A 25797-nucleotide genomic window follows, 5' to 3' on the forward strand; every position below is an offset into this window, starting at 1 on the left:
TGCACAAAAATATGAGCTACGGGGCCCAAGCAGATGTGGTTTTCCCACCAGGCTGGGGAGACAAGGTTGCACCCTCTGCCTGACCCTGAAGAGCCAGCCGGTCAGCTGCTGACCGCCCCTCCCAAGCAGCACCCGCTCAGTGTGTCCCAAACAGCAGCGACACTCAGCCCTCACCTCTTCCTGCTCAAGGCAGCGCGGCTCCCCTCTCACCCAAGCTCCTGAAGCCCCGGGCCCCCCAATGCCTCCACCTCTCCCACTCAGCGGGTGTCATCGGAGTCGTTGAAGATGTAATCCTTTCCCTCTCCGGCACACGTCACCCGTCCCCAGGTCTCTGCAATCGGCCCCTGCCTGCCCCTCTGCTATCTGCTCCTCCCCTTCCTCAACGCACGGCACAGGCGACATTCAGATCATGTTTCATAAGCACAGATCAAAAGCACCCGCTCCGGTTCATGCAAATACACGCACACACAATGAACTGCACCGTTTCAGCCGTAGAACGAATGTGCATGAATACAGCTGTGTACACCCAGAAAGAGAAGAGGAAGAAGGAGGAGGAAGAGGATGACGACGAAGAGAAGAAGAAGGAGGAGGAGGAAGAGGAGAAGGAAGAGGAGGAGGAGGAGAAAGACTTTTATCCAACGTTGCTGGTCTGCCCCCACCTGTCTCAATGACAGCACCGGGCAGAAGAAGCACAGAACAGTACATATATATAAATATATACTTTTTTCTAAGTTGTTTGAAGTTTCTTTATTACAAGTTTTCTTTCCAAACCTTCAAAGACTCCCAACACGAGCAGGATCAAGTCCAGGTGCCTCTGCCCAGCACTCAAGGCCCGCCCTCGGTGAGTCCCCAGTTGCCATCACTCAAGGCCCCGCCCCGCCCCCTTGCCCTCCTTGAATGCCCGGGGCCCTGTGCTCTGTGCCTGCAGTGTGCCCCTTCACCTCCCCCCGGCGAGGCCCGATCTGTGGCATCAAGGGGCACCCGTATATAGTCTCCTTCATCAAAGTCTTCCTAAACCCACCGCACCGCATCCTGTGGCCGCCTGGCTTGTCACAGCCACCTCCTCTGCAATGACAGGCACGCTGGCCTGACCTCGCCCAGAACCAGTTTATTTTGCGATGTCTGGCTTCACACCCTGCAGGTGCTCAACTAACGGAGGGAGTGATGCGTCCTGACCGGGACGGACTGCACTGAACAGCCCCGGCCTGACTTGGCTCGCTCAATAATTACATTCCTTCAATCACAGTTTTGGTAAATCTGGCACATCGAGCGTCCAGCAGACAGGCTTTGGCGAGCTGCCTGTTGGCAAACTGGCCACGTGCTCACAGGCCGTGTGGGCAATGGGCCCTCTAGTCATGACCTTGGAGAGCTGGCTTCTGGCAAGAAGATTCCTCTGCTGAGTGACCGGAGATTTTCGGCAAACTGACCCGGAGCAGAGGTGAGCGGCAGTGGGGTGTACGATAAGTGGCCCCAGAGCCCACGGAACACAGGGGAAGCTCCGCCCAGAGCCCTCCAGTCATATTTCAGAGACACACCGAGGCAGCCATGCCCGCGAGAGCTGGGGAAAGCCGGGGTCGTGCACCCCGGAAGAGTTTCTTGGGCAATGTCACTACAAGCACCCAGGAACCCGTCAGCCCAGCCCTGGCCTTCTGTCCTGAGTTAGGGCCTGCTCCCCAGCTACAACCAAAGCCCGGGGTGAAGGTGCCCCAGGCCGCCCTCCCCCACCCCACTCCACCCCTCCTGCCCCACCCCCAACCCAGAGCAAAAGTTTGACTAAGGCTCAGTGTCTTTGCTTTTATAAATCTCTGCCTTTTAATGACGGCTTCAAGGCTGAGGGGAAAAAGGACCATTAAGCTCACTGAATAAGTTAATGGGGCAGAGAGAATCTATTTCAGAGCCACCCCAGGCTATTTTCCTCTGGAGCTAAGGCCTGAATAAGCAAAAAGAAAAAATTAAAACCGCAGAGCGCTTTGCCAATAAGTAAAAATCCCCAGTGTAATCTCTCGGCACCCAGGACTTTGTTCGCAGAGATGTGAGGATGCAGATCACCTGCCGAGAACCTCTGGCTTCGGCGCTCCAGCCACGGTGCGGGCAGTGCCAACGGGGCCCTATCACCTGCTCAGTGCCTGCCCCCCACCCCCCTCCCAGGGGAGGCTCCGGAGAGGGACAGGAACTCTTGTAAGGGGAAACCCCGAGACCCTCTGATCCCCCAACTGTGAAGACTCCTTCAGGAACTGCCTCTTCATCTGCAGGCTGTTCCCACCGTCCAGAGACCTGAAACTCTCCTGCCCGCACACCGGAATACCGAATACCAGAATACAGAGCCTTGGTTTCTTTTGCCTGGACAGCTCCGCATCTTCAGAAAACACCTCTCATCTCTCCTCCTCCTCTTCCTCCCTCCCCCATCCTTCCCCCCTCCCCACACCCTGCTCCTTCTCCCTGACTTCCCAGCTCTCCTTGGCCCATTGCCTTGCCTTCTCCAGGGAGAACCTGGGCCACCTCAGAGCAGAGCCAGGAACGGGGCTCTTAGGGCCTGGAAAGCACAAATAACTAAATAAGTCACAACGCCTGTTGGCAAATGTTGAGCCCCACTAGACGCACATTGTTTACTCTTTAATATTTAAACATGTTAATTAAATCTCTGAATAAACAGATACATTTCAGCAAGTGACATCCCTGAGTCAGAGTTCCGTCCTGCCAGCACGCAGCTCGTGCCCTCTTGGGGGAAGCCAGGCCATCTCCACAGGCCCTTGACATTATGGCAAACCAGGCCCAGGATAACGGCCTCTTCCTGGGCCGTCAGGTCAGGCAGCCTGGACTTCCAATCCAGGGAGTGAAGGGGATGGACTCCACCCCTGTCGAACCCCATCTGCCCCTCTCAGGACCTGGGGCTCCCTCCTGGCTCCCCTGACCTTCAATCTGAGCTCCCCGTTCATCTGGTGACTCCCGCATGTGCTGGCCCAGCAGCTGCTTAGCCAGGCGGATGCTGAGCCCTGGGGAGACAAGGATACAGGAGGTCGAACCCCAGTCCTCAGCCAGCTCACAACTAACCTTCAGAGTAGCCAGCTCCTAGGGCCTGGCGTGACCGGGCCCCTCCCTGCTTCTCCGCCAGAATGAACTCCCTTGGGTTCCCTGAAGGTTCTCTTGCTTCCAGGGTTCCTCCCACGTGGAACAGCGTAATGGCAGAACCGGCTCACACTCTTCCCACTCTGCTTGTAACAGGACCCGGAAGCAAAGCCCACGAGTACCATTTGGGAACCCTTAACAGCTGCCCCCAAGGAACCAGAGGACCAGTGCGCAGCCAGAGCCTGAGAGCCAGAGCAGAGCGCTTTCAGGAGCACACGGCCCTCTGTCCGGCGAGGGCTGGTGCCGGGACCCTGGGTCAGGGAGGCAGAGTGGAGCCTCGCCTCTGTCTCCTTGCTGCCTGACCTCGCCATGAGAGCTTTCTCGTTCCTGGAAGGCGGGTCCACGGCATGGGTGCCCGTGCTCTCTCCAGCGCGTCCTCCCCCGATGGGGCTCCGGAAGGCAGAACCAGGCAGTCCGGGCTGACCAATGCACCCTCACACTCGGCACAGCCTCAGACTGTGAAGGAATAAGTGGACTCGCGCTGGTCTGGAGCCTCCCCACACCCCACGTCTGAGCACTTGGCCAGCAGTGCGAGCTATAGATGCCACGGTGCTGTCTGGCATCTGTCTGTCTGTCCACTGCACATGGGACGCAGCCCAGGGCCCTGAGAGGGGCTGCACCACCAGGATGGATGGTGAACCTGAAGAAAACAGTCCAGCCCCAGGCCAACGAGCACTGCCCGGGGGCCCTGCCCTGCCACCCTGCTGGAGAGCACCCCACGCCCACCTGCCCTGGCTGCCACAGCACCGAGAGAACAAGGTTGCCCCAGAGGACCGGGAACGTCCTTGGGCTGGGGGCACCAGGAGGTGCCCCTGGGAAGTCAGCCACCCGCTTTCCTGCCTGCTTCAGCCCTGCCTCTGCCAGACGCAGCCTGTCTCCAAGGAAACCCCAGGGGCTCTGAGTCCAACAGGATCCCAGCTCCGCCACCTCCCAGCTGGGTGACCTGGAGCAAGGGACCCCACCCCTCTCCTCTGCCCCTCCATTTCTTCATCTGCAAGAAAGATGTAATAGGACTTGTTTCGATCCGTCAGGGGCATGGGTCTATCCTAACCCAGGTTAATCAAAACAAGTCCCGTTGTATAAACTGGTACAACCACTTTGAAAAGAGATCTGACAATGTTCTCTACAAAGTTAATTATAAATGTATCATACAACTCAGAAGTTCCACGCCTGGGGACAGACCCAGGGCAAATGAACGCATGTGTTCCACAAAATCCCTGTGCAAGAGCGTTCATAACGGATGCACCCATAAGAGCCCAAAACCGGGAACAGCCAGGGTTCCGACAACCAGGACCCTAGATGAGCAAATGCAGCTTTCTGTGAAATGAAACCACGCTCAGCAAGAAAAAGAGACAGACCACGGTCACCTCAAAAACATTGTGCTCAATACGCATCGTATGATTCCATTTACATGAAGCTGGGGATCAGGCCAAAGGAACCTGTTGTGGGGGAGGGAAACCGAAGAGTGGCTACCCCGGGGGAGGCGGGGACAGACACTGCCTGGGAAGGGACATGGGGGAGCTGTCTGGGGGATGCCAGTGCTCTGGGTCCTGCTGGATTTAGGTTCCATTTGTCAAAACTCAAGAGAGTGTAGAGGTGAGATTTATGCATTTCCTTGACTATAAATACTGCCTCCAAGGGAACAGTGAAAACCAATTTGAGCTCCAGTTTAATGGTACACGGACGGCAGCATTGAGGGGGCCTAGGCAAACGTCTACAGCTCACTCTGGGAGGCACCAGAGGAACGGTGGATACTGAGTGGGCAGAGAGACGGACAGGGGGACAGACCAAGTGATGGAGCAAGCAGAGCGGATATTAACTGTGGGATCCAGGTGGCGGGCGTGGAGAGTCACCGCCAATTTTTCACATTTTGTTTCTGCTTGAAAGTTCTCCTGATCCAATGATGGAACAGGGAGAATCCCACTTACCTGCATGCCCCCCAAAGAAAGCACATGCACAGCCCTCTTTTGTGGCCCGTCTCTGGAAAGTTCTTCCTCACTGCTCACCACCTCCCCGGAGCCTGTGGTCCCCGTCCCCTGTCACCTGTGAGGGGACGGGGTGACTAACTTGGTGGCTGACACAGGCAGGGCTCTTGGTAGCTGTGGACATCATTACTCGGTTAGCTCATCCGTTAATAAAAGGGACCGTGACAGTGTGTCTGGTGTGGGGCTGTTTGGCTCATTCCCCCCTGCATCTACTGGACGTCAGCACTGTCCTGTGGGCCCTTCCAGACCTTGCTCTTGCTTCTGCGTGCCCTTCCCCCCACCACTGTCTCCCACGCATGTGCAACCCCTTCCACAGGACTCCTGTGCTCGCCCACCGACCAAGCCCATAGGTCCGGGATACCACCCACTAGAGGCACCGAAACACGAGAAAAATTCAGCTCTGATGACCTTCTGTGGTGTCTGCACCCAGAACATCTAAGATTTCAGCAGACGCGCAAATATTGCTGTCTTCCTATTAGGAGCTGAACTGGGTCTCTCCCATGCCCAAAGATTTCTATGTGGAAGTCCTAAGCCCCAGGGCCCGGGAATGGGGCTACATTGGGATTCGGGGTCTTTAAGGAGGTGCGTAAGGTAAAATAAGGTCATTAGAGTGGGCCCTAAGCCAACAGGAAGGACTGGTGTCCTTATAAGAAGAGACCAGGACACAGACACACCCAGAGGGACAACCAGGTGAAGACGCTGGGAAAAGACGGCCGTCTGCAAGCCAAGGAGCGAGGCCTCAGAAGAAACCAACCCTGCCCGCGCCGCGACCTTGGACTGCCAGCCTCCAGACCCGGGAGAAAACCACATCTCTATGGTCGATGCTGCCCGGTCTGTGGTATTTTGTGACGGCAGCCCTAGCGAACTCACGCAATGATTTAACATGGTTTGTTTTGTTTTGTTTTTTTTAATGGCAAATCTGGCGGGTATGATAATCTTTTTATTGCTTAAGGCTTTTGAAGTTTTATTTTAATGGAGAAAAACAAAGGATTATATACTGAACACCTTATTTACCCATCACCTGGAATGAATACATATTTCTATTTTGTCATGTGCTAAGATCCCGAGAGAGAGAGAGAGAGCAGGAAAAGACACAGACGAAGTTCAGAGCCCTATGCTTATTCCTGATGTCCTTCCCCTCCCTCCCCCAGGCTATCATGAAATTGGTCGTGTCCAGACCACGATTTTATCTTTCTGCTATATATCTGTGTCCATAAACAATACATCATACTTGTCGCTGTGTTTTTAAAATTGCGCATACGATATATCATCCTGCACCTCGCTTTCCCTTTATCAGCATTATGTTTTCAAAATCCAGCCATGCTGCTACACAGAGAACAAGGAGTGCGCACCACGGGGGCTGCACTGGGCCCATCACGCCAACTGCCCCGCTCCCCGTCTCCCCCCCTGCCGGACGCGCGAGCTGCCCCTGGTCGCCTCGCACCTGGCACGCTGCTGCAATGGCCGTGGGACGGGGCGCCAGAGTCAGCCTGGGTTCCGATCCTAACCGTGCCCTTTACACGGTGGCCTGGGGCAAGTTCTCGCATCTTTGGGACTCAATGTCCTCATCTGTGAAACGGGAGCCACCCTCCACTCACGCGGCCAGATTAAGAGAGGAGTCACGTCAACTCCCTGGGCCACAGAAAGCGTTCACCAAACAGCCGCTGTTCCCAGAGACGGGGAAGGGAGAACAACTGTCGCACACAGGTCTGGACAACGAAGACCATCTCGATGGTGGGACCTGAGTGACAGGGAGGGCCCAGGTGGGCAAAATGAAGGCTGGAGGGCTTCTGGGCAGGGGAGGCAGTCAGACCAGAAGAAGAAGGGTGGAAAATGCCTGGGAAGGTTTCGGTCTGGCTGGGCAGGGGCTTCCCACAGGGAGAAAGGGCGGCAGCCAGAACATAAACACTGGCGTCTGAACGTCAGCCTGGGAGCCCTGAGGATCCAACCCAGGGTCCTGAGCTGCAGTTATGGAATTTCTTCCCTGCCCCCCACACAGTTCTTCAAATCGACTCTAAGTCTGGAGGGGCGTTCTGAAAACCATAATTGTGCTTTCATTTCTCAGCTATGTATTGGGTCTCGTGGGTCAGAGCAGGTCAGGTCAGGTCCAGCCCCGTGGGGAAAGGTGAGCGTGGAGGCCAAGGTCAGGACGGAGCCAGGCACCACCTTGGGGGACAGAGGGGGCAGGGGACAGGGGGACGGAGAGAGCCCAGCCCCTGTCAGAGGGCGCCAGGGGGCGTGCAGACGTTTTGCAGCCTGGGACACAGCGCTGGGGAGCCACCCACAAACACCACACCAGAGCCTGCAGGCCACAGTGGTTCCAAGGGGGGTGCCTGGACCGGCAGCATCGCACCCCCGGGTCCTTCCCAGGAGTGGAACCCCCAGGCCCGGCCCCAGATCGGAATCCCACACTCTGGGGCGGGGCCCGCGTCTGTGCTGGAGCACGTCCTCCGTGGGGTGGGGTTCGCTCCAGTGCCTGTTCCCACACTCCCCCCGTCACCCGGGACCTGCCCCTTGCACCACCCCTGCAGCTGCAGTCTCCCCCAACCGTCCGCACCAGCCCCGACCACCGCGTCAGAAATGCTGGAAGTCAGAGCCAGAAGGGCCTCCGGAATCACCAGGGATGGCCGTGCCTCGCCCAGACCCACCCAGTATGTGGTGGCAGGGACGGGACGGGGGCGGTCACTCCATTCTGCCCCTGGGCCCTCGCTCAGCGGACATTCCCCGAGGATGTGGCCGAAATCACCTGCGCCCACGAAATTCGGGGATCCCAAGTTCCACTGGGTCCCAGGGCCCCTTCTGCCGCACCCTCCTCCCACGACCAGAGTTGAAAACCAGAACAGCACAGGGTGATGCCCAACTGCCTCCTAGGCAGGCCTGGGGGCTGTGGGCGGGGGAAGCTGGCAGCAAACGAAGGGCACTTACTATGCGAATGACCCGGGACGGGGTCTGCAGCCTCTCCGTGCCTCCGTTTCCCCACCCGTGACACAGTCACCACACAGCACAGGGCCTCACTATAATGGGAGTGAGTTTCTCTAGAAGGTTCCTCCACTGAATTGAAAGGGAATGATGGACAGCGCCCACGGCAGAGGCGTGTGCGCATCACCCAGCGGGCATCTGTCTGCCGCCCCCGGCACACTCCGACAGAAGAAACAAGCTGTCCCATTCAACAGGTTTTACTGAGCATCTCCTCAACGTGGGCTGCTGGGGAAACTGAGCCAGACAGAACACACTCCCTGCTCCGGAGTCCACAGCCAATGTCACAGGGGGCACATGGGCGGGACTCCAGAGGGTGTCAGCTGGACAAGGATGATGATTCCATCACTCTCCTCTGTCTGGTGATACAGGTGCGACAGCCACCAGGGAGAGGCCAGGGCACCCTGAGCAGAGTCGGGCAACAGCAGCCCTGAGTGAGTGACAGACAGAAGAGGCCGGTAGACCAGCAAGTCACTGGGGTGGACACAGCCCGCGGACTGGGGTGGGGGATGTGGGAGCAGAGGCGGGAGGGGTGACCGGTCATTTCCACGCAGACAGGCAAGAGCCCTGGACAGCAGTCAGGGCGGAGAAGGTCGCCCTTCCCACACTGCCACTGCCCCAGGGCCCCGAGCCCTGCCTTCAGAGCGGCCTGCTGCTCCTGGCTGGGCCTGACCCTATACCACCGGGCAGAGCCAATGTGGGTGCCACCCCATCCCAGGTTCTCTTCTACCCACCACATGGCTGACCCCCCAAGTCACCTCTGATGGGACTTCCTCCCAGGAACTCGCCAGGGTGGTGGTGGGGGACTGAGGGGACCTGGCTGCCCCCTCAGCACACCTGGCCCCTCTCCCCCACCGCCCGGAGGTAGACTCCCACAGGCCGGGGCCAGGTGCCAAGAGAAAGGGGCTTGACCTCACACGCCCCACAGGACGGGGAGGATGCGTTAGACCTCATCTGTCTGGCTCTCCGAAGTTTTCCCACCCTCCCTGCAGGGGCCGGCCCACCGGAGGTTCTCGGACAAACAGGCTGAATACACGCAGAAGAGAACGAGCAAGGACCTCGGGAGAGCCCTCGGCAACCTGCTCGCGAACACGCTGTTCCTTGGCTCCCTTCCCTTCCCCGTCTTGCCGTCCCTCCCCCGGGCTGCCTGGGCTCGCCTTCCAAATGAACGACCTGCCCCACATCTTTATCTCACGCAGGCAGTCAGAAGGGACGAAGGAGAAATGCAGTTCGCCTCTCTTGCCTTCCAAAGCACCACGGGGCCTCTGTGGGCCACGGCGAGGCCAATGCATCAGCTTCTCGGCCGGGGCCGCGCGCTAAGTGACTCCGCCGTAGCCGGTGCGAGGTGGACCCAGAACAGGTGAATCTAGACTTTTTAAATCTCCACTTTGGAAAAACTGCCTCCACGTTAAGGAAGCCACATTTCCGTATATATACACATAGGTTTTTCTTTAAACTTTGCATTCGATACATTTTCCAAAATTCTGCCCCTGCTTCTCTTAGGGCAGCCCTTTGGGTGGCAGGTCCTTGGTCCAATGCCCACCACCCCGACTTGACTCTAAACTCCAAGAGGGAAGGGCCATGGCCTTAACCTTCTCAGCATTGTGACCCGGGGCTTAGCATCGCGCCTGGCCCGTGGGTGGTGCCGCCGGCTAGGACAACCGAAGCCTGACACCCTCCCCTCCCGGTCCCGCAGACGGAAGGGTCAGGCAGCCCCGCTAGTCCCTCTGCTCGATACTCCAACTGCTGGCGGGGCCTTGCCAGGCAGTGAGGCAGGCGGCCAGACGCCTGGGCGCCCTACAGCCTAGGTCCAGATGCAGCCCAGCACCCACAATGGGTGGAACACACCACCAACGCCAGGCCCCATCAGCTGCCTGTTAGGCGCTTGGGAGACAGTCCTTCGAAAAATGAAATACAGAGGCCTCCCCGCCAATGCCTGCCCCACGGACAGGAGCCAGACCACCTCCAGGAACACAGGGTCTCCCAGGGAGGACGGAAAGCTCCTGCCATAGGCCACCTGCCAGGCCGGGAAGTCAGGCACCCCTTTCCACCCGCCCCTTCACCCCAGGGCCCGAGGGGCCTAGCCACGTCCCCATCCCCCGCTCACTCCCAGCTTCAGAGACAGGACTCCTGCCAAGGGAATGAGCTGCCCCTTCTGCGTGCCCCGGCCCCTCCCCACACCTCACGCTGTTCCCCACTTGGCGCCTTATCACCACATCTGTGAAAGTCACTGCCACCTAAGAGGGGGCACGGAGTCAGAAACCCAATCTGGAGCAAAGCTGATATTAAATAACATCCTGAGCCTGGTCTCAGGTGGATAATGAAGTGGCTGCATGAGATGGGGAGCCAGAGACACCCCAGTTCCAGCCTCAGGGACACACCTCTCCCAAGGGAAGGCCCCTCCCTTCTCTGGGCAGCAGCTTGTATACCAGCGAGGCCCTGAACCTCAGCAGTTCTCACTAACCGCACTTCCCACGGGACCCCACACACCCCTGACACACACACACACACACACACACACACACACACACACACACACGGCAAAACGAAGCCCGACACTCCAGTCCAGGCTGGAAGAGCCCTCCCGGCCGACCAGCCGGACTCCCCGTTCCCACATCAACACCCTGAGGTTCAGAGACCTGGAGCCTCTTGGCTGAGGCCAGCCTGACACCTGATGGACTGAAACGTCTCACAGAGAGCAGAAGCCCAGGACACACCACGAGGGCCCAGCTGCTGGATGGCGGGACTGGTCAGCTATGATAAAGTCAGCCATTTGTACATACGTGCCCTGCAGTTGTGACCTCAGACCATGGGTCCAGGCAACAAACATCCCCAGTGGCCACGGTCACACTAATGCCCTCATCAGAGCCACTAGCATCTTAAGGGAAGAGAAATTTGGTGAGCGATGCCTCTGAAGCCAACATCCCTTGACACAGATTCAGCCTCATCTGCCCAAACAATACCCAGCAACTCCCGACCAGGTCCAAAGGCAGTGCTGTTCTCCATGGCGGCCACTGAGGGTCACTGCTGCCCCCAGTGAACTGGAACCACACAGTGTTTACTGGGGAGTAAAGTGAGCCCACCAGGCCAACAGGATCCCATAAACCTGTCCTAACCTCATCCTTCTTCCAGAAAGAAACAGATGGCCAGTCACGGGGCACCCATCACATCCCAGACCCGCCCCACGCATCATGTCATGCAATCCCCATGGCAACACCCCCAACAGAGCCAGACCTAGAGAAACTAAGTAACTCACTCCAAGTTCAGAAAGACAAGCAAGGAGGAAGGCGAGGATTGGAGCCCAAGTTTGATGCTAAAATGCCATGACCTGTTACTACTGAACTCCATGCCACAGGCTCTGAATAAATCAGGCTGGTTTGCCGTGGCCGTCAGAGATGCTGGCATCTGGGAAGAAACCACGTGCTGCTTTGATCAAAGGCTTGGTCGCCATAGGCCAGACCAAGCGGTGGCACCTCCCTCCCTGCGGAGACCATGGTCTAGTGCCCTCTTGTGGCTTAACGTGGAACTGACATGGACGCGCATGGGAAGCTCTTCAGGGGAGGCTGGAGGGACCTGGAGTCGCTGGATTCCTCAACGCTTTGTCCCAGGACTGGCCTTGGAGCCCCACCCGTAGCCGACAGGCTCAGCCAGTCACAATAAGAAGAAGGGAATCAGCCAGCGAAGGGGAAGCTGACTTGGGCAGCAGTAACAGTAAATGCACACGGACAACATCTATAAGGGGAGGGTGCTACTGAGTTTCCCTGCACGGGAATTCCTGGCACCCGAGCCCCTGGGGCTGGAGCGTGGAGAAGGTGGGCAGCAGGCAGGCTCTGCCTGGGACACTCCTCCACTTGAGACCCCAGCTCGGTCGATCGGCAGGAACCATAGCAACCCCCCTGTTCTTTCAGCAGACACATGTCTCAGCTACTGTGTGACTTTTTTTCAAATACACACTATCTTGGTCCTTCTGTTGGCTCCCACAGCTTTGGCTCCAGTGCCCGCTCTCTTAGCATAACTACCTCTAAACCCAGTCTTTGAGGACCCAGAAATGTCGCTGCCTGTCACCTCTGAGAGACTCCCATGGGGGCCTTGCCACTTGGGCCTCGTGCACCTGCCCGGCACCCACCGTAAACTCATGCAATCCTACAGCCTCTCTACGAAGACGGATACGGTTAGCCTGGCTGCTCAGATGAAGAATCTGAGGCTCAGAGAAGTTAAGTAACTTGCCTGAACTCGCACAGGAGCAGAGCCAGGAGTTAAACTGAAGGCTGTTTGGCCGAAGAACCCACTATTCTTACCACGACGCAAAAGAATTATTGAAAAGCTCAGACACAGGAATTGTTCTAAGGGAAGACCCTGATTCAAAGATTAATCTGTCCGAGTGTGTGAGATGAGCTGGAAAGAGGAGAGACTGGAAGCGGGAAGAACAACAGAGGCCATAAAAAGTATCCATGCTCGTGCGAATGACGTTAAGGATGTGGTATTGGGAAGAAGGGAGAACACACACACGCTCTCACTGAAATCTTACAATAACTCTGTATTATTCTTACCTCCGTTTTTCAGATGAGGAAACTGAGGATCAAGAAAAGTAGCCAGCTCATGGTCCCCGCCAGAAAGACGGATGGTTGTGATCTCACGCTTTATTTAGTAGTTGCCCTCAATAAGCCAAGTCACACATGCAAATGATCTCTAGCTCCGTGGGAGGGCCGGAAATGTTAGTTTCACCCCTGCAATTTAGGGTACCAGGCTCAGAAATAAGTAGGTGGGGAAAGCCTGTCCACAACAAACGGGGTCCCGCCTGCAGCCCGGGGCCCAGCAGCCACGGTACAGCCCTCGGGACAGAAGCGAGGGCTCCAGCTCCATGAGCCCCACCCACCACAAAGACAGAAGATCCCACCTCCAACGCTGGTAACGGCGTTAGCGGAACCAGGCCCACGCGTGGACCGACCAGAGCGCGGAACGAGACAACCACCTGCTCCAATGTGAGACTGCCCAGAAACGACAGAGCAGAGCCGAGGCCGCTGATGAAGCTCACTTCTTCCACCACACTAGCCCCACAGGTAACCCTCTGTCAGCTTCTCTGTGTCCCCACCAGGACTGACTTTCCTGGGCAGTCACTGTGCCCCGGTCATTCATCGTCATTGTCCCCCTGCAGGCACACGGATCCCTCCCGCTGCTGCTGAGGCCCACCAGGTGGGAAGAGGGCGCTGCTCCGGGCGACCACCGTCCACCCCGGGACACCCTCCCAGACACCTCCTGGGAAGCTCCAGTCTGGAAGATTCACTTCCCTGGGCTGCAGGCATGATGGAGGCCACCTAGCTCTGCTGAGGCAGGACCCACGGGGGGAGAGCTCCCTGCCCAGCCCTGGCTCAGGGGGAGCTCCGGGCTGGAGTGACATTCCGAACAATTCCCGCCCCCCCCCACCCCCACCCCCAGGCCAGCCGCCAGCCTCAGCCGGTGTCGCGCACAGCACTGCCCTCTGGTGGCCACCGGAGGTCTAGACGCAGACGAGCTTGGCAGGCAAGAAGCCAAAGGCTTTAGGGCTTGTTGACAAGCGCTCAGATGTGATGGGCACAGAACAGAAGAGCCTCACTTGGGGGCGCATGAAGACACCCCCAAGAGGTGCACACAGCCCAGCTTACCGTGGGAGGCAGAGGATCAGCACCGCGAATCTAAGGTTGCTCCCTTCATTCTCTGCTCTCTCTTCGCAGGAGGCTGGGAGCTCCTTTCCCGCCTCTGGGAGAATCCAAATCCCTCAGTGCCAGAGCAGAGGTGGGGGCAGGGGGATGGGGGGACCCACACCAGCTGGGGCGCCAGACTGGGGGGGCGCTGGTCTGCCTGATGCCAGGAACTCGCTGGGTGACTGAGGCAAGTCCTTTCACCTCTCTTGAGCCTCAGGTTTCTCCTCCATAAAACTGGGTTTGGCTCGGATTATTTTTGAGACCCTTTCCAAATTGGATGATTTATGGTTCAAAGTCATGATCTTCTTCCTAACTCGAAAACACTGCCAGACATCTAGAACTGGAAATAACCAACAGGGGGCCCAACGGCCCAGAGAGCCAAGGGGGGACGTCATCACACTGCTCTGACAGTGACCCTGTGGGCCAGACGGACCCCGACGCCCAGGACGGGAAACCAAGGCCAGAGAGATTCCACAATACGGTGAACTCACCCAGCCAGGAAGCAGCAAAAGTGGGGTGTGCCACAAGTGCTTGCCCTGCGATCTTAGCCCAGCCCATGAGGAGAGCTGGCCACGTCCATGGGGGTGGGGGGCTAGGCAGATGGGGACGAGGGGAGTCAAAGGTGCTCACTGGAGCAGGGCCAGGAAGAACTACATTCGCCCTTATGGAAAGATGCTCTAAACATCAGCTTCCAGCACTTCAGACATTCCCCTCCTGCTCTGCACCCAGAACCCCAAACCCCACCTGGGAGAAGCCAGCCAGCCCTCCGCTGTCCCACCCGTCTCTCCCTGGTCGCGGGCAGTCAGGGTCATCCCCCGGTGGACGGGGTCCCGGCCCACAGTGGGGCTGGCCGGGACGCAGCCGCCGGCTCCCTGAATCCCTGCCAGCCTCAGCCGGCACCTGGTCTCCTGCGGGCGCTGACCCGACCTCAGAGGCCAGGATGCCGTGGGTCGGTCAAGCGAGCCTGGGCAGAGGCTTGGCTGAGACATGACCGCGGGGGAGGCTGCAGGTCAGGGGAGCCCCAGAGCCCCCCGCAGCACTGGACGCCCGGCTGTGCGTGGCCAGCAGCACCACCATCATTGTCTCATCTGCCTCCCTCTCCAACCCCGGCCACGGTGATTCTCCCCGACGGAACGGCGATGATACCAAGTGAAGAACCCTCCTGGACCCTCACGCCCACTCCCTCATTACCATGTCATGACGGCCGTATATCTGTGAACGTGTGATGTTTGCATGCCAGTACGTATCACTAAGCAGAAGGCAATACAGCTTAACATTAAACGTCACACCGCTCTGCCATTTACTGGCTGCATAAATTTAGTAGGCAAATGCCGTCTCTGGACTGTTTGCCCATCTGTAAAATGGGACTAGTAATAGTACTTCTCTCACAGGGTTGGTGTGATGCCGTAATGAGGTCTGACCTCCAAAGTGCCTGGAACAGTGTCTGGAAGAGAGGAAGTGCTCCCAGAGGCCAGTGATTATGAGCGATCAGGTTCTGCCAGCCCTCTCTCTCTGCAGGCAGGACCCTCAGTGCGCTGCTCTAAGTGCTTACGGAGGAGGGGAGGGCGAGGCCAGGCCTGGAGGAGCTGCTGGGGAAACCGAGCTCGATGGGCTTGTCTGGGGAAGGAATCCTGAGTCTCCCACCATCTCCCACCACCTCCCGCCACCGGGACCCCAGGAAACTTTTGATGGGACAAACCAGATGGGGGGCAGGTGGGGAGGGGAGGGGAGCAGAAGGAAGGCGACAGAGAAAGGACAGGCTCCAAAGCCTGCTGAGCCCACAGACTCCCCGCCCTGGGTGTAAACAGAGCTCAGCAGAAGCCTCGCAGAGTGGATTTGTAACTGGTGTGGGCTGCCGGCTGTGAGGAGCCCCAGGGCTGCCAGCCTCGCATAGTTTGCTGCCTCTGGGGACCCTGAATTTGGAAACGCCGCCCCAGAGGGAGACACAGTTGTGGGTGAGGCCCCGGCTTTGACAGAGTGCCCAGAATGGGCACCAGGGCAGAGTAGGAGAAGGCACAGCCCGCCCCTGGGAAACAAAGTCTCCCAGCCCCTCTCACGGCCTCTCACGGGACCCCCATGGGAAACGCGAGGGAGGCGGTCACTGCAGCCGCACCGTCCAGCTCTGCATTCCCGTGAGCCCTGCATTCGGGGGTGGGTAGCAGGCAGAACTTTGAGGGCCCTCGTGGGGGTTCCCGGTCTCCACTGGGGCCCTCTCTCTTGCTGACGGAACCCATGGTGGGGGGGAGTGATGACCTGCCTGGCCCGAGGAGTCTTCGCGGGTCCCAGAGCAGAGGCAAGGAAGGGTCAGGGGATGACGGACGCCTTGGGCTGGTGGCTCACTGGCCCCCAGCATCTCTGGGAGACCCAATCCAGCCTCCACTCCAGCCACCCTTAGACCCAACTGCCAGCCACAAAGCCATCCCCCAGAAGTCCCTCATGGGGGTGCTATTCCCGGCATGCTGTCCTTTGGGAGAAAAGGTTGACAGGCCACAGCCAGAGGGCGAGTGGAGTGGACAGAACGAAGAAGGTCCTGAGAGGAGCCCCAGAGGAGGAGCCTCAAGACCCCCTAGGTCTCTCCTTCTGCGAGCCACACTCTCAGGCACTGGGACCCAAATTCTGTTCCTTATTTTGTTTGTTAGTCAGGAACACGGGACTAATAATCCCTGCCCATGTACCTCAGTAACTGTCGCAGAAGTAAGCTCAACAACCGTACACGGGAAGTGTGGTAGAAGTGAGTGCCAGGGTCTCGTGGGGGTGGGTGGTCTGCTCCACGGGACCACAGGCAGGATGCTGAGGGGACAGCAGACGGCCGTGAGAACTGGCCTGCCCCCCCCCCACACACACACACACACTGGGGACGAGGGGCTGTAGAAATCCTGATCGGGAACTGAGACCCGCTATGCCACCCGGCCTGAGTCTGCCCCATGTCACCCCTGCCCCCTCCTTGGAACGGAGCCAAGAGGAGGGGCCAGGAGCTTCAGGGCGGTCCTCTGGTCACCCATCTGCCCCTCGAGCTCAGACCCTCCCAAGCCCAACAGTAGGTACCAAGCTTTTTCTGATTACGTGTGCTTCAGCAAAGAGAAATTTATCTCATAACCCCAAACACTTTTATTTGTTAAATTATATGCTTCGATCCATGTATTAAATATTCCCTTTTCTAGAGAGGAATTATTTGAAATAAAAGTCCTGACATTTTCCTCTCACGCCCAGCGGAGGCCCCAGCTTGGCGATGAGCGGAAGCTTTGCAGAGACGCCCGCCCCTGCCTTGAGCCCAGGGTGACAGGGAGCAAGGAAGCCGGGGTCTGGCCCCTCACGGGAGGCTGCAGGCCCCGGCGCCTCCCCAGTCTGGGCCGTGGAGTCCACACGGCGTGGCCCAGAGTTCTCTAGAGATGGCCAGCAGCCCACGGCCAGTGAGGGAGCATCACAGGGCCAGCACCAGTCCCGAAGGGGGGGACTTGCAGAGCCTCCGCGGGGACACTCCTCAAGAGGGCATGTGTCCGAGGTAGAAGGGTCACTGTCCTATGGCCTCAATTCCCAGTTGAACTGACAGGCTCAGGCTCAGAAAGGCTACAGCCGTCTCCGTGGCTCACAGCAGGTCATGGCCATGACCAGGCGTGGGGCTCACGTGTCCCAGCCTTTTCCCAAATCCCATCTCCCACTGGCCGACTGGAGGCCCAAGGGGTTCCCAGAACAAGCCGTTCAGTGGAGCACTTGAGATGTGGGGGCCCCGGGCAGCAGTGGAGACACCCCAGAACTGGCAGGGCCATCGGAGGGAAAGCCACAACCCCGCTCCCACCCAAGAGCCAGCCAGGGCGGGGCCTGGTCCATCACCCGGTCAGACAGAGGAAGCCAGCAGACAAGCACAGGCAGGACCAGGGTGGAGCGCGTCTCCGGGGGCAGTCACCCTCCCTCTTCAGGGCAGGGGGCAGCACATGCACTTAGGCCCTGGACCGCCTCCCTGGCTCCGGGCACAGCCCTCCAGGGGCCTCTTCCCAGCACTCTCGAAGCCAGGGCTGGGCTGCACTGGTATTGCCCCAAGCTGTCATATGCTGGGCTCCCTGGTGCTGCTGAGCTGACGCCCCGGGCCCCTCAGAGGACTGACCTTGGCTTTCAGGGGCCAAAGGCTCTGGCTCCAGGGAGGCCTCTCCAAGGGGGGCCCCGGAGCCCACCACCCACCACAGTCTGGCCTCCAGGCAAAATCCCGGGGCCTGTGTCCACGGTCCTCAATTTTTACCCTGGAAGTACTTCTCCACCCCTACTCCCTGCTCTAACCAAGCCCCCTTCCAAATCTCACACCCCCGCCTACCTCCCTCAGGCTGACCCCCAATCCAGGGGCTCTGAAGCCCACAATGCGAATGGGGCCTGGCCCACATCCGGCTGCCTCCCAGCTCTCCCTGGTGACCATCAAGGCTGCCCGTCCCCCGGGCCCTTGGAGAGGCTGAGAACCAAGGAGCCAGTGCAGCAGCCAACACTTGGACTGACCCTCCACCCCACCAGGCACGGGCCTACAGGGAGGGCCAGAGGGTCGCAAACACCGGGGATCCTGCAGGGGCTGGTGCGGGGAGCCAGCTGGTGGCTACCACTCCCAGCCAAGAGCCCGCGGCCCACACAAGTTTGGGAGGCCAACCCCAAGAACACGCAGCCCAGGGATGCCATCTTCTCCCCCTTGATCTCCATTCTGGAAGTCAACGGATGCGCCATTCCAACCCAGCGCCAAGCAGGCCTGGCCTACAGAGATGGCCCAGACAGCCACCTCCCAGCCACCACCCTCCTGCCTTTGTGACGTCAGAGGCTGGGCTGGGCGCGGCTGCGCAAGGGCCCTTCTAGGTAAGGCTACCATGTGTCAGAGCGCCAGGGACAAAGGGACTGGCCTCCTGAACACAAAGAGGCCAAAAGGGAGGGCCCTTGGGAGCAGCCCCGCTCTGGGAGGGGTGGAGGTGAGACCCACACTTCTGTCCTGATGCCTGGCAGCTGACTTCCTCCTGACACTCACGGGGACGTGGCCTCCCATGAGAGGTGCCCTCAGCCAGCCTCCCGTGGGTACACAGGAGCCATGCCACACCCCACCCCTGACAGGAAGGACCATGGCCCAAAGCACAGGATGACAAATTGTGGAGGGCACCCCAGGTTCCCTGAGCTTCTGCCCAGCCTCTTCCTCATGCCCCAGAATCTTCCCCATGCTGCCTCCCCAGGCGTCAGGCTGATGGAAGGCTGGGGACCCTTGACTCTTTATCTCTGGTAGCATCACGCTCCTCTCCAGCAAAGCCCGGGCTTCAGCTAAAGCCCCCTTCCTTCTGGGTCACACTGAAGTAAGGCCCCTTCCTTGCCCAGGGGGAGCCTCTGGGCCCTAAGCCGCTCTCCCAGCCTGTTCCCAAGGGCAGCTCCACGGAGTTGGGGGTGGTGCCTGGGTTTCAGGGTGGGAGAGACAGGTCTAAGTCTGCTTCTCCACTGGAGGTGCCCCAGGGGAAGTGGCTTTGCCACCCTGAGCCTCCATCCCCCCAGGGGTCAAACGGGGATGGTGACAGCTGCTCCCCTCCCTCTCTCCACGCTCCTCCGCCTCTAGGCTTGAAGGCAGGGCCCTTCCCGGACTTCAGTCAATACCAGCTATAGATATAACAGGGCACTGGGGAGAAGATGGGGTGAGGAAGGGTTATCTGACCCATGACCTCCGACCCTCCCCACCTGCCAGTCCGCAGAGCCCCTGTGGGAATCCGGTTCCCGGGCTCTTAGGTGTTGGGGTAGTTTTAAAAAAAGAAGTCCCGACTTCCTGCCAGAGTCCTAGTCCTGAGACCGGGATGGGGACACACACAGAGGGGCTCCCAAAGCACTCCTGGCTCACTGTCCCCCCAAACACCCTTCTCGGGTCCTCCAGCGGCAAAGGGGACAAGAGGCTGCCCCATCACCAAGCTTTCCAGAATCCCCATCTTGGACCATCTGCCTGGAAAGACCACCAAACTCCTCCCTGCCAGACTGCTTCCCCAGCCTCCTCTTCACAGGAGCGACGCGTCTATGGCTGTGGGGCCCGACGTGGCCGCGGCCGCCCCTGCCTCCCCTGCCTCCCACTGGCCTGCCACCGATGCACACGTCCTTGGAGCAGAGCACCAGCTGGAGGAGGCTCGCAGGCTCCCAAGGCCCGCCGTGGGCACCTTCTTTCCAGCTCTTGGCACGCTCAACCCCCCGGAACTCCCTAGGGCCAGCTCCTGAGCCCGTGGACCCACCACAAAGCTCCCCCCCCCAAAACCTACAACCCTGATAGTGCACTTGCAATTTGGAGTTTCCCCAACAGTCCCCCTCCAGACCCTTTTCCCTGCATCCTTGGGGATGCGGGGCTGCTGTGGCCTGCAGGGTGCGAGAGGCACAGTTGGGTCCCTTCTTTCTCTCCTGCCCTCCCCCCCCACTCTGCCCCAGCCCTGGTGTTGAAGGGAGTGAGGGGGGTGAATGGCACAGCCAAGATATGGGTCAAGCCGGTCCCCTGGGCCAGGAGTCAGGAACATCTCCTCAGTGGTACACTCCCCTCAAATTGTTAAACTGCAAGAATGCTGGCAGAGTCTCCATGAAGCCAAGAGGGCTGGCGGGCTTTGGAAGGAGCAGAGCTGCAATTCCTCCAGCTTTGCAGCCCCGTCACGCTGGGGCCGAGGCAGGGCTGGCACCGGGAGAGCGGCACCAACGGCAGGTTCACCTCCCTCGAGTCCACCCAAATGCCTCCCTCGCACCCCAGCCAGGGCTTCTGTGCAAAGCCTGCTCAGCATCCCACCCACTCCAGGAGTCCCCAAGTGGTGGAACTTTGCGGGGGGGCGGGGGGATGAGCAAGAGCCACCCCCTGAGCCACCCCAGTGCCATCCCCGCCCTTCTCTGGATGACAGGAAGGGAGGGGTCACCTGGCTGAGGTCAGTGGAAGAGAAGGCAGGCAGGCTCCCTGGACCCCAAGCCCCTTCTCCCCGCCCATGGCTCTGCTTCCTTCCCTGCCAAGGAAAAACACCCAGGAAAGAGCAGGCGCCCACAGGCCTCACTTATGCGGGGCAGAAGCACGCAAACGCCGGTCAGAGCTCAATTCTCCAAATAAACGGATCTGCCCCATCCTATCAGAACCCCCGTCTGCAAAACAGACAAGCCCTCTCTTCCCTTCACCACCCTGACTCCCAATTCCCGGAGCAGTTCTCCAAGCCCGAACGGGGATGAACAGCAGTGACCAGATGCAGAGAAGGGTAAAAACGGGGGGGAGGGGTCTCCGAAATGCCAAAAATGGGGCTGGAGAGGGCAGGGAGAGAGAAGGGAAGGAAGGGGTGGGCGTCCCTGTCCGAAGTCCCCCCAAGCCCCGACCGCCAGCTCACGACTTGTTTACTTGTCAGCGTGTTTTGCTGTTTCCAGAAGGAAATAGTTAAACGTCTCTGCTGGATCGCGCAAGCAGTCCCTGTCCCCTTCTCTCCAGGCTGAGCACGACGCTGCGCTGCCACCAGGGCTGCCAGGGACTTGAACCTCATCTACTTTATTCTACTTGAGCGTGGCCAAACTGTTGCTATTTAGTGGGGGGAAGAACCCGAGTGGCACCCTAGGAACAAGCTGCAGCGGGTGGGAGCCGGGGCGGGAGCTGGGCGCCCCCCCCCCCCAATGCCCTCGCCGCCGGCAGGGGGTCCTCTCCCCGGAGAGGCACACAGGCCCGCCCGATCGCGCCTGGACAGGGCCAGAGTCACCTGCACACGCAGCCCGGAGCATCTCCCGAGCCAGAGCGAGCCTGACGCGCGCCCGGCGGGCAGCGGGCCGGGAGCTCGGGCGGGCGCAGGGCCGGCTCCAGCCCCGGGCTGGGGAGCGAGCGAGCCAGCGAGCGGGAGGGAGCCGCGGCCACGGAGCGGGAGGCGGGCGGGGAGCGGCCGCCTGACTTACATGGAAGTGATGTTCCTTGAGATGTCGGTGATGTTGATGCTGGCGTTCCCGGTGCTGTTCCCCGAATCCTGCCCTTCCAGAAGGGGGAAGAGGTTCCCATCGTCCGGCCGCCGGCAGTTGATCTCGGTCTTGCTGCAGACACAATTTGCAGGGCAAGCCAGCACCGAGCCCACATAGTCCAGCCAGACGCTTCCCAGCAAGAAAATCCGCCAGAAACTACACTTGGCTGGGCAAAGAGAGACATCCATCTCCGATCGCTGCTTCTAAAAAAGAGGAGGAGAGGAGAGGGGGTTGGGGTGGGGGGAGCGGGGAGAGCCGGGGTGGGGGGGAAGGAAACAAAGACGGCGAGGGAGGGGGAGGGGGAGGGGGGCCTCTGCCTTTGAAACGCCGTGCGATCAGATGCAAAATCCTTCAGCGTCTGAAACCATCGCGCTGCGGCCGCCGCCGGGTGGGAGCCGCGGGGAGCGCCTACTGGCGCGGTCTGCCTGGCATGGTGGCCGGCTCGGCGCTCGCCGGCTCGCCGGGTCCAGGGGCTCGAGCAGCGAGCCGCGCTCGCCAACTCTGAGACTTTGCAGGGTTGCAACAGACGGTGGGGAGGAGGGAGGGAAAAAAGGGGGGGGGATAAAAGGAAAAGGAAAAAATGGTGCTAAAGTCACCAAGTCCCACCTACTGGGCAGAATTAAAACGGACACACCTGCAAAACACACACTCGCACACACTCACACACACTCACACATACACACGCCCGGAGCCTGGGGGAGGAGGAGGAGGAGGAGGAGGAGGAGGAGGAGGAGGAGGAGGAGGAGGAGGAGGAGGAAGATGCAGCGGAGCTGCAGCAGCCCCGCGAATGGCTCGCCGCGCGCCTGCAGAAATGTTCAAGTGCTCGGAGCCTTACGAAACCGCACGGGTTCTCGGAGCGTCTTCCTCGGCGCCCTCCCTCTCCCCTCCCTCTCTCCTCCCCACGCGAGGCCTCCTCCCCCTGCCCCCGCCCGGGCTGGGAGCGGCAGGAGAGCAGAATCTCCCCCTCCCTTCCCTGCCCGTCCTCTCCCCTCCTCTCTCCCCACCCACCCACCCACTCGGCGGCTCGCGGCTCCCGTCCGCACCGCCACCCGCAGCCGCGCGCGCGCCCTCCCGGCCACTCCACGCCTCGCGGCCCCGCGTCCGCTCGCCGCAGCCCCGGGGAAACCGAGACGGAAGGGAAAAAGTTGCAGTTGGGATTGCGAGGGTCTGGGCTGGGGAGGCGGAGTTGGCGAGCTGGCTGCGCGACGCGGAAAGGCGCTCTCCTTCCCACTTTTTGGCCCTCGCGCTGCCTGCCCGGTTTTGCTGCAATCCAGACCGCGGGAGGAAAGGACAGGAACGCGGCCGAGGTGACCGGGGAGCGCTCCCGGAGCCTGGGTGGGGGGCACAAGCTCGCTGCGCCCGGAGCGCACAGGACCCCAGAGAGGCACCCAGAGCCGAGGAGGGGGGCTGCGGACGCGAAGTCCTCTATCTAAATGACACTTATTTCAATAATTGAGAGTCCGGGTGCTAGGTTCCGAGGCACAGCCCCGTGGGTGCCCCCTGCGCCCCTGCCTTTTTTTTTTTTTTTTTTTTTTTTTTTTTTGGTTTTGGCCTCGGACAGGCAGGGAACGGGCGCAGAAAGGGCTGCAGCGGAGAGCCCAGGTGGCCCGGGGCGAGTCTCGCCTGCGAGAGAAGCGGCCGGGGAAATTGAGATGCAGGGGACATTTTGGGGCAAGCACCAGGCCAGCACCGACAGAGGCCGGTTTCTGGGGCTCCCTTGGGCGCGCTGCTCCGGCTGCCGGGTGAGGGAGCAGGCGGGCTCCTTTCTCCGGATTCGGGAGCGCAGAACCTCCTTCCTTCCCTCCCACCCAAGCACCCCTTCCTGGTAGGGGCGCTAGGCAGGTGCAGCCAGCCTTTGCCACGAGCTCGGATCCCGAAGGGAGAGGAAGGAGGGCTCCCTACTTTTTGCCTTGGTAGCGATTTTTTTTTTTAAATAAAATGTCTAAATGCCAAGCACATGGGAGCTGTTTTCTGGGAAAACGGGAGCATTCACTGTGGTAAAGGAGAAGAAAGGGTTAGGGACGTCCGCGCAGGCAGACACACTCCAGCATTCATTCACACGGAGAAGAAAGCAGGGCTCTGCTCCCGGCGCTGGGGTGAGGGCAGGCGGGAAGCGAAGACGCGGAATTCAACTGCATTCAGCCTCTGAAAGGGTCCTCCCCCGCCCCCCTGTGGATTCCGATGCAGGTCATGCAACTTGCAGGCCAGACAGGGGGAAGGGGCATGCGGTGCTGCCTGCCTGCCCAGGCGCAGCCACCGTGTCGCCGTGCGTAAACTTGGGGGGAGAAAAGAGAAGGAAAGAAAGGGAAGAACATGTCTATAAAAGGCAGTTTTCCCGACTCCCCCTTAACGTTCCGCCTTGGCTTGGCCTCAGTGAGACTTCTCACCCTTTGCCAGCAGGGCCTTGTCCCCAGACTGGCATGCTGCCCTCCCACCAGCAGGAGGGGACAGAGAGTGGAAACCGCCTTAGACTCAAACCGGTTCCGACTGGCGTTGGGCCAACCCCTGATACCCTTGGATCCCTGGGGATCCCCTTGCCCCTTCAAGGCCATTCTCTGGGTGGCTCTAGAATATCTGAGAGGCAGGGAAACTGAGGTGTAGTCAGGGCTCTAGCGCGGCCTCGCAGGAGGTGGCAGGTGGCAGCAGACACACACAAGGAACCTTTCTCAGGCCACTCCAGGGGAGGTGCCAATAAGCAGGGAAAGCCAAGAGCCTCCAGCCTGGATGCCCAGCACCCTTTTTCTTTTTTTTAAGAGAGAAATGATTTTTAACATTTCCAGCAGAGACGGGGAGGTGGCCCTAAGTCGGAACAAATAAAACCTTTAAGAACCCCCGTGGAGACAGTAAGAATTCAGGCTGTGAAGCAAGGGGCCTGGCGGAACAAGCGGTCTTTCATCCTGGCAGTGACGCGGGAGTAAGACGGGGACAACGGGCATGCTGGAGCTGCAGGCCGGGCAGGAAACGGCAGCTGATGGGGAGGGAGGACGCCTGGGAGCAGGAAAGCACAGTCAATGTCTGCCTGCCCGCAAATCACCGAAGCCTCTGGGCCTCGGCTTCCGTGTCTGTAAAGCCACCGCACTGGGCCCCGCTGCCCAAAGCGTGGCCCTCTCTGACCAGCGGCGGCCGTATCACCTGGAAGCCTGTTAGAAACGCAGCATCGAGGCCCCCAGCCAGACCTACCGAACCAGAATGTCCATTATAACACGCTCCCCGGGTGACTCATGAGCATGTGTCAGTTTGAGAAGTACTGAAAATACTCCCAAAGGCCCTTCCAGCTGGACAGTCTGATTCCACGCAGACCTGGGCTGGGGACACTGTTGGGAAAAGAGGCGGGATCCACGGTGCCGATTCTCAGAACACTGTGCAATTGGGGTGAAGTACACGGGGCGTCTCAGACACAGACAGCACTTGGTAAACAGCAGGCCTGTGAGCTTCCGCCATGCGTGCAAGAAGGTGCCCACTCTGCCCAGAGACGTGTGCCTGGGCTTCGCTGAGAGGTCAGATTTGGGCGAAGAAGCAAGAGAAAGTCACCCGCATGGACCCCCTTTTCCTGGTCAGCAGGGGTTCAGAGTATCTTGTCTTCCTGGTGAGGATGCCCTGGGTGAACCCCAGGACTGTCTGTGATGTCATGCGATTCCCAGCCTGCAGCCATCCCTGGGTCTTAGAGACACTGTGACCCAGCTCGGCATGCCACCAATCAGGGGACAACCTCCCCCTCTCTCAGCTGCCAGCTGCCATCATAGAAACGGGACCGTGTTAATGCGCCCCCTGCTGATGAGTAAGAGGCAGGAATGGAGGTTGTTTTTTTTAACAGAAAAGTGAAGCTTTAGAAACCCCATACAGCGGAGCAGGCGCCGTGTGGTACCAGGAGAAAAGCAGGTGGGAACGTTCCCAAGATTTGGAGGTGGTCTCCCACCTACGGGCCAGAGCACAGCAGTTCAACCTTCCCAACACTGAGAGAAACCGAGCGCGCGTCTCTTTCCCAAAGGGTGTGTTCCTTCCTCATAAGCACCTGACCTCGCCCTTGACCCTGTGGTATCAGGTACCCCCAAAGCCAAAATTCCCTGCCATCTAGGAAAGACAAACAA

The 25797-nt window shown here is 59.5% G+C and overlaps 1 protein-coding gene across 1 annotated transcript in view; it reads right to left on the reverse strand.

The window, feature by feature from the left end:
* LOC149992063 (NT-3 growth factor receptor-like) overlaps window positions 1-21897 on the reverse strand; it is a 76059-nt gene extending 54162 nt beyond the window's left edge. Inside the window, exon 1 of the mRNA XM_090263828.1 lies at window positions 21650-21897. Coding sequence (XP_090119954.1) covers window positions 21650-21897 — 248 coding nt within the window. The remainder of the gene's footprint in view (window positions 1-21649) is intronic.
* Window positions 21898-25797: the final 3900 nt, after the last annotated feature.

Source organism: Furipterus horrens, unplaced genomic scaffold, assembly GCF_987537825.1.
Source record: "Furipterus horrens unplaced genomic scaffold, mFurHor1.1.pri manual_scaffold_16, whole genome shotgun sequence".
In the NCBI taxonomy this organism is placed as follows: domain Eukaryota; kingdom Metazoa; phylum Chordata; class Mammalia; order Chiroptera; family Furipteridae; genus Furipterus; species Furipterus horrens.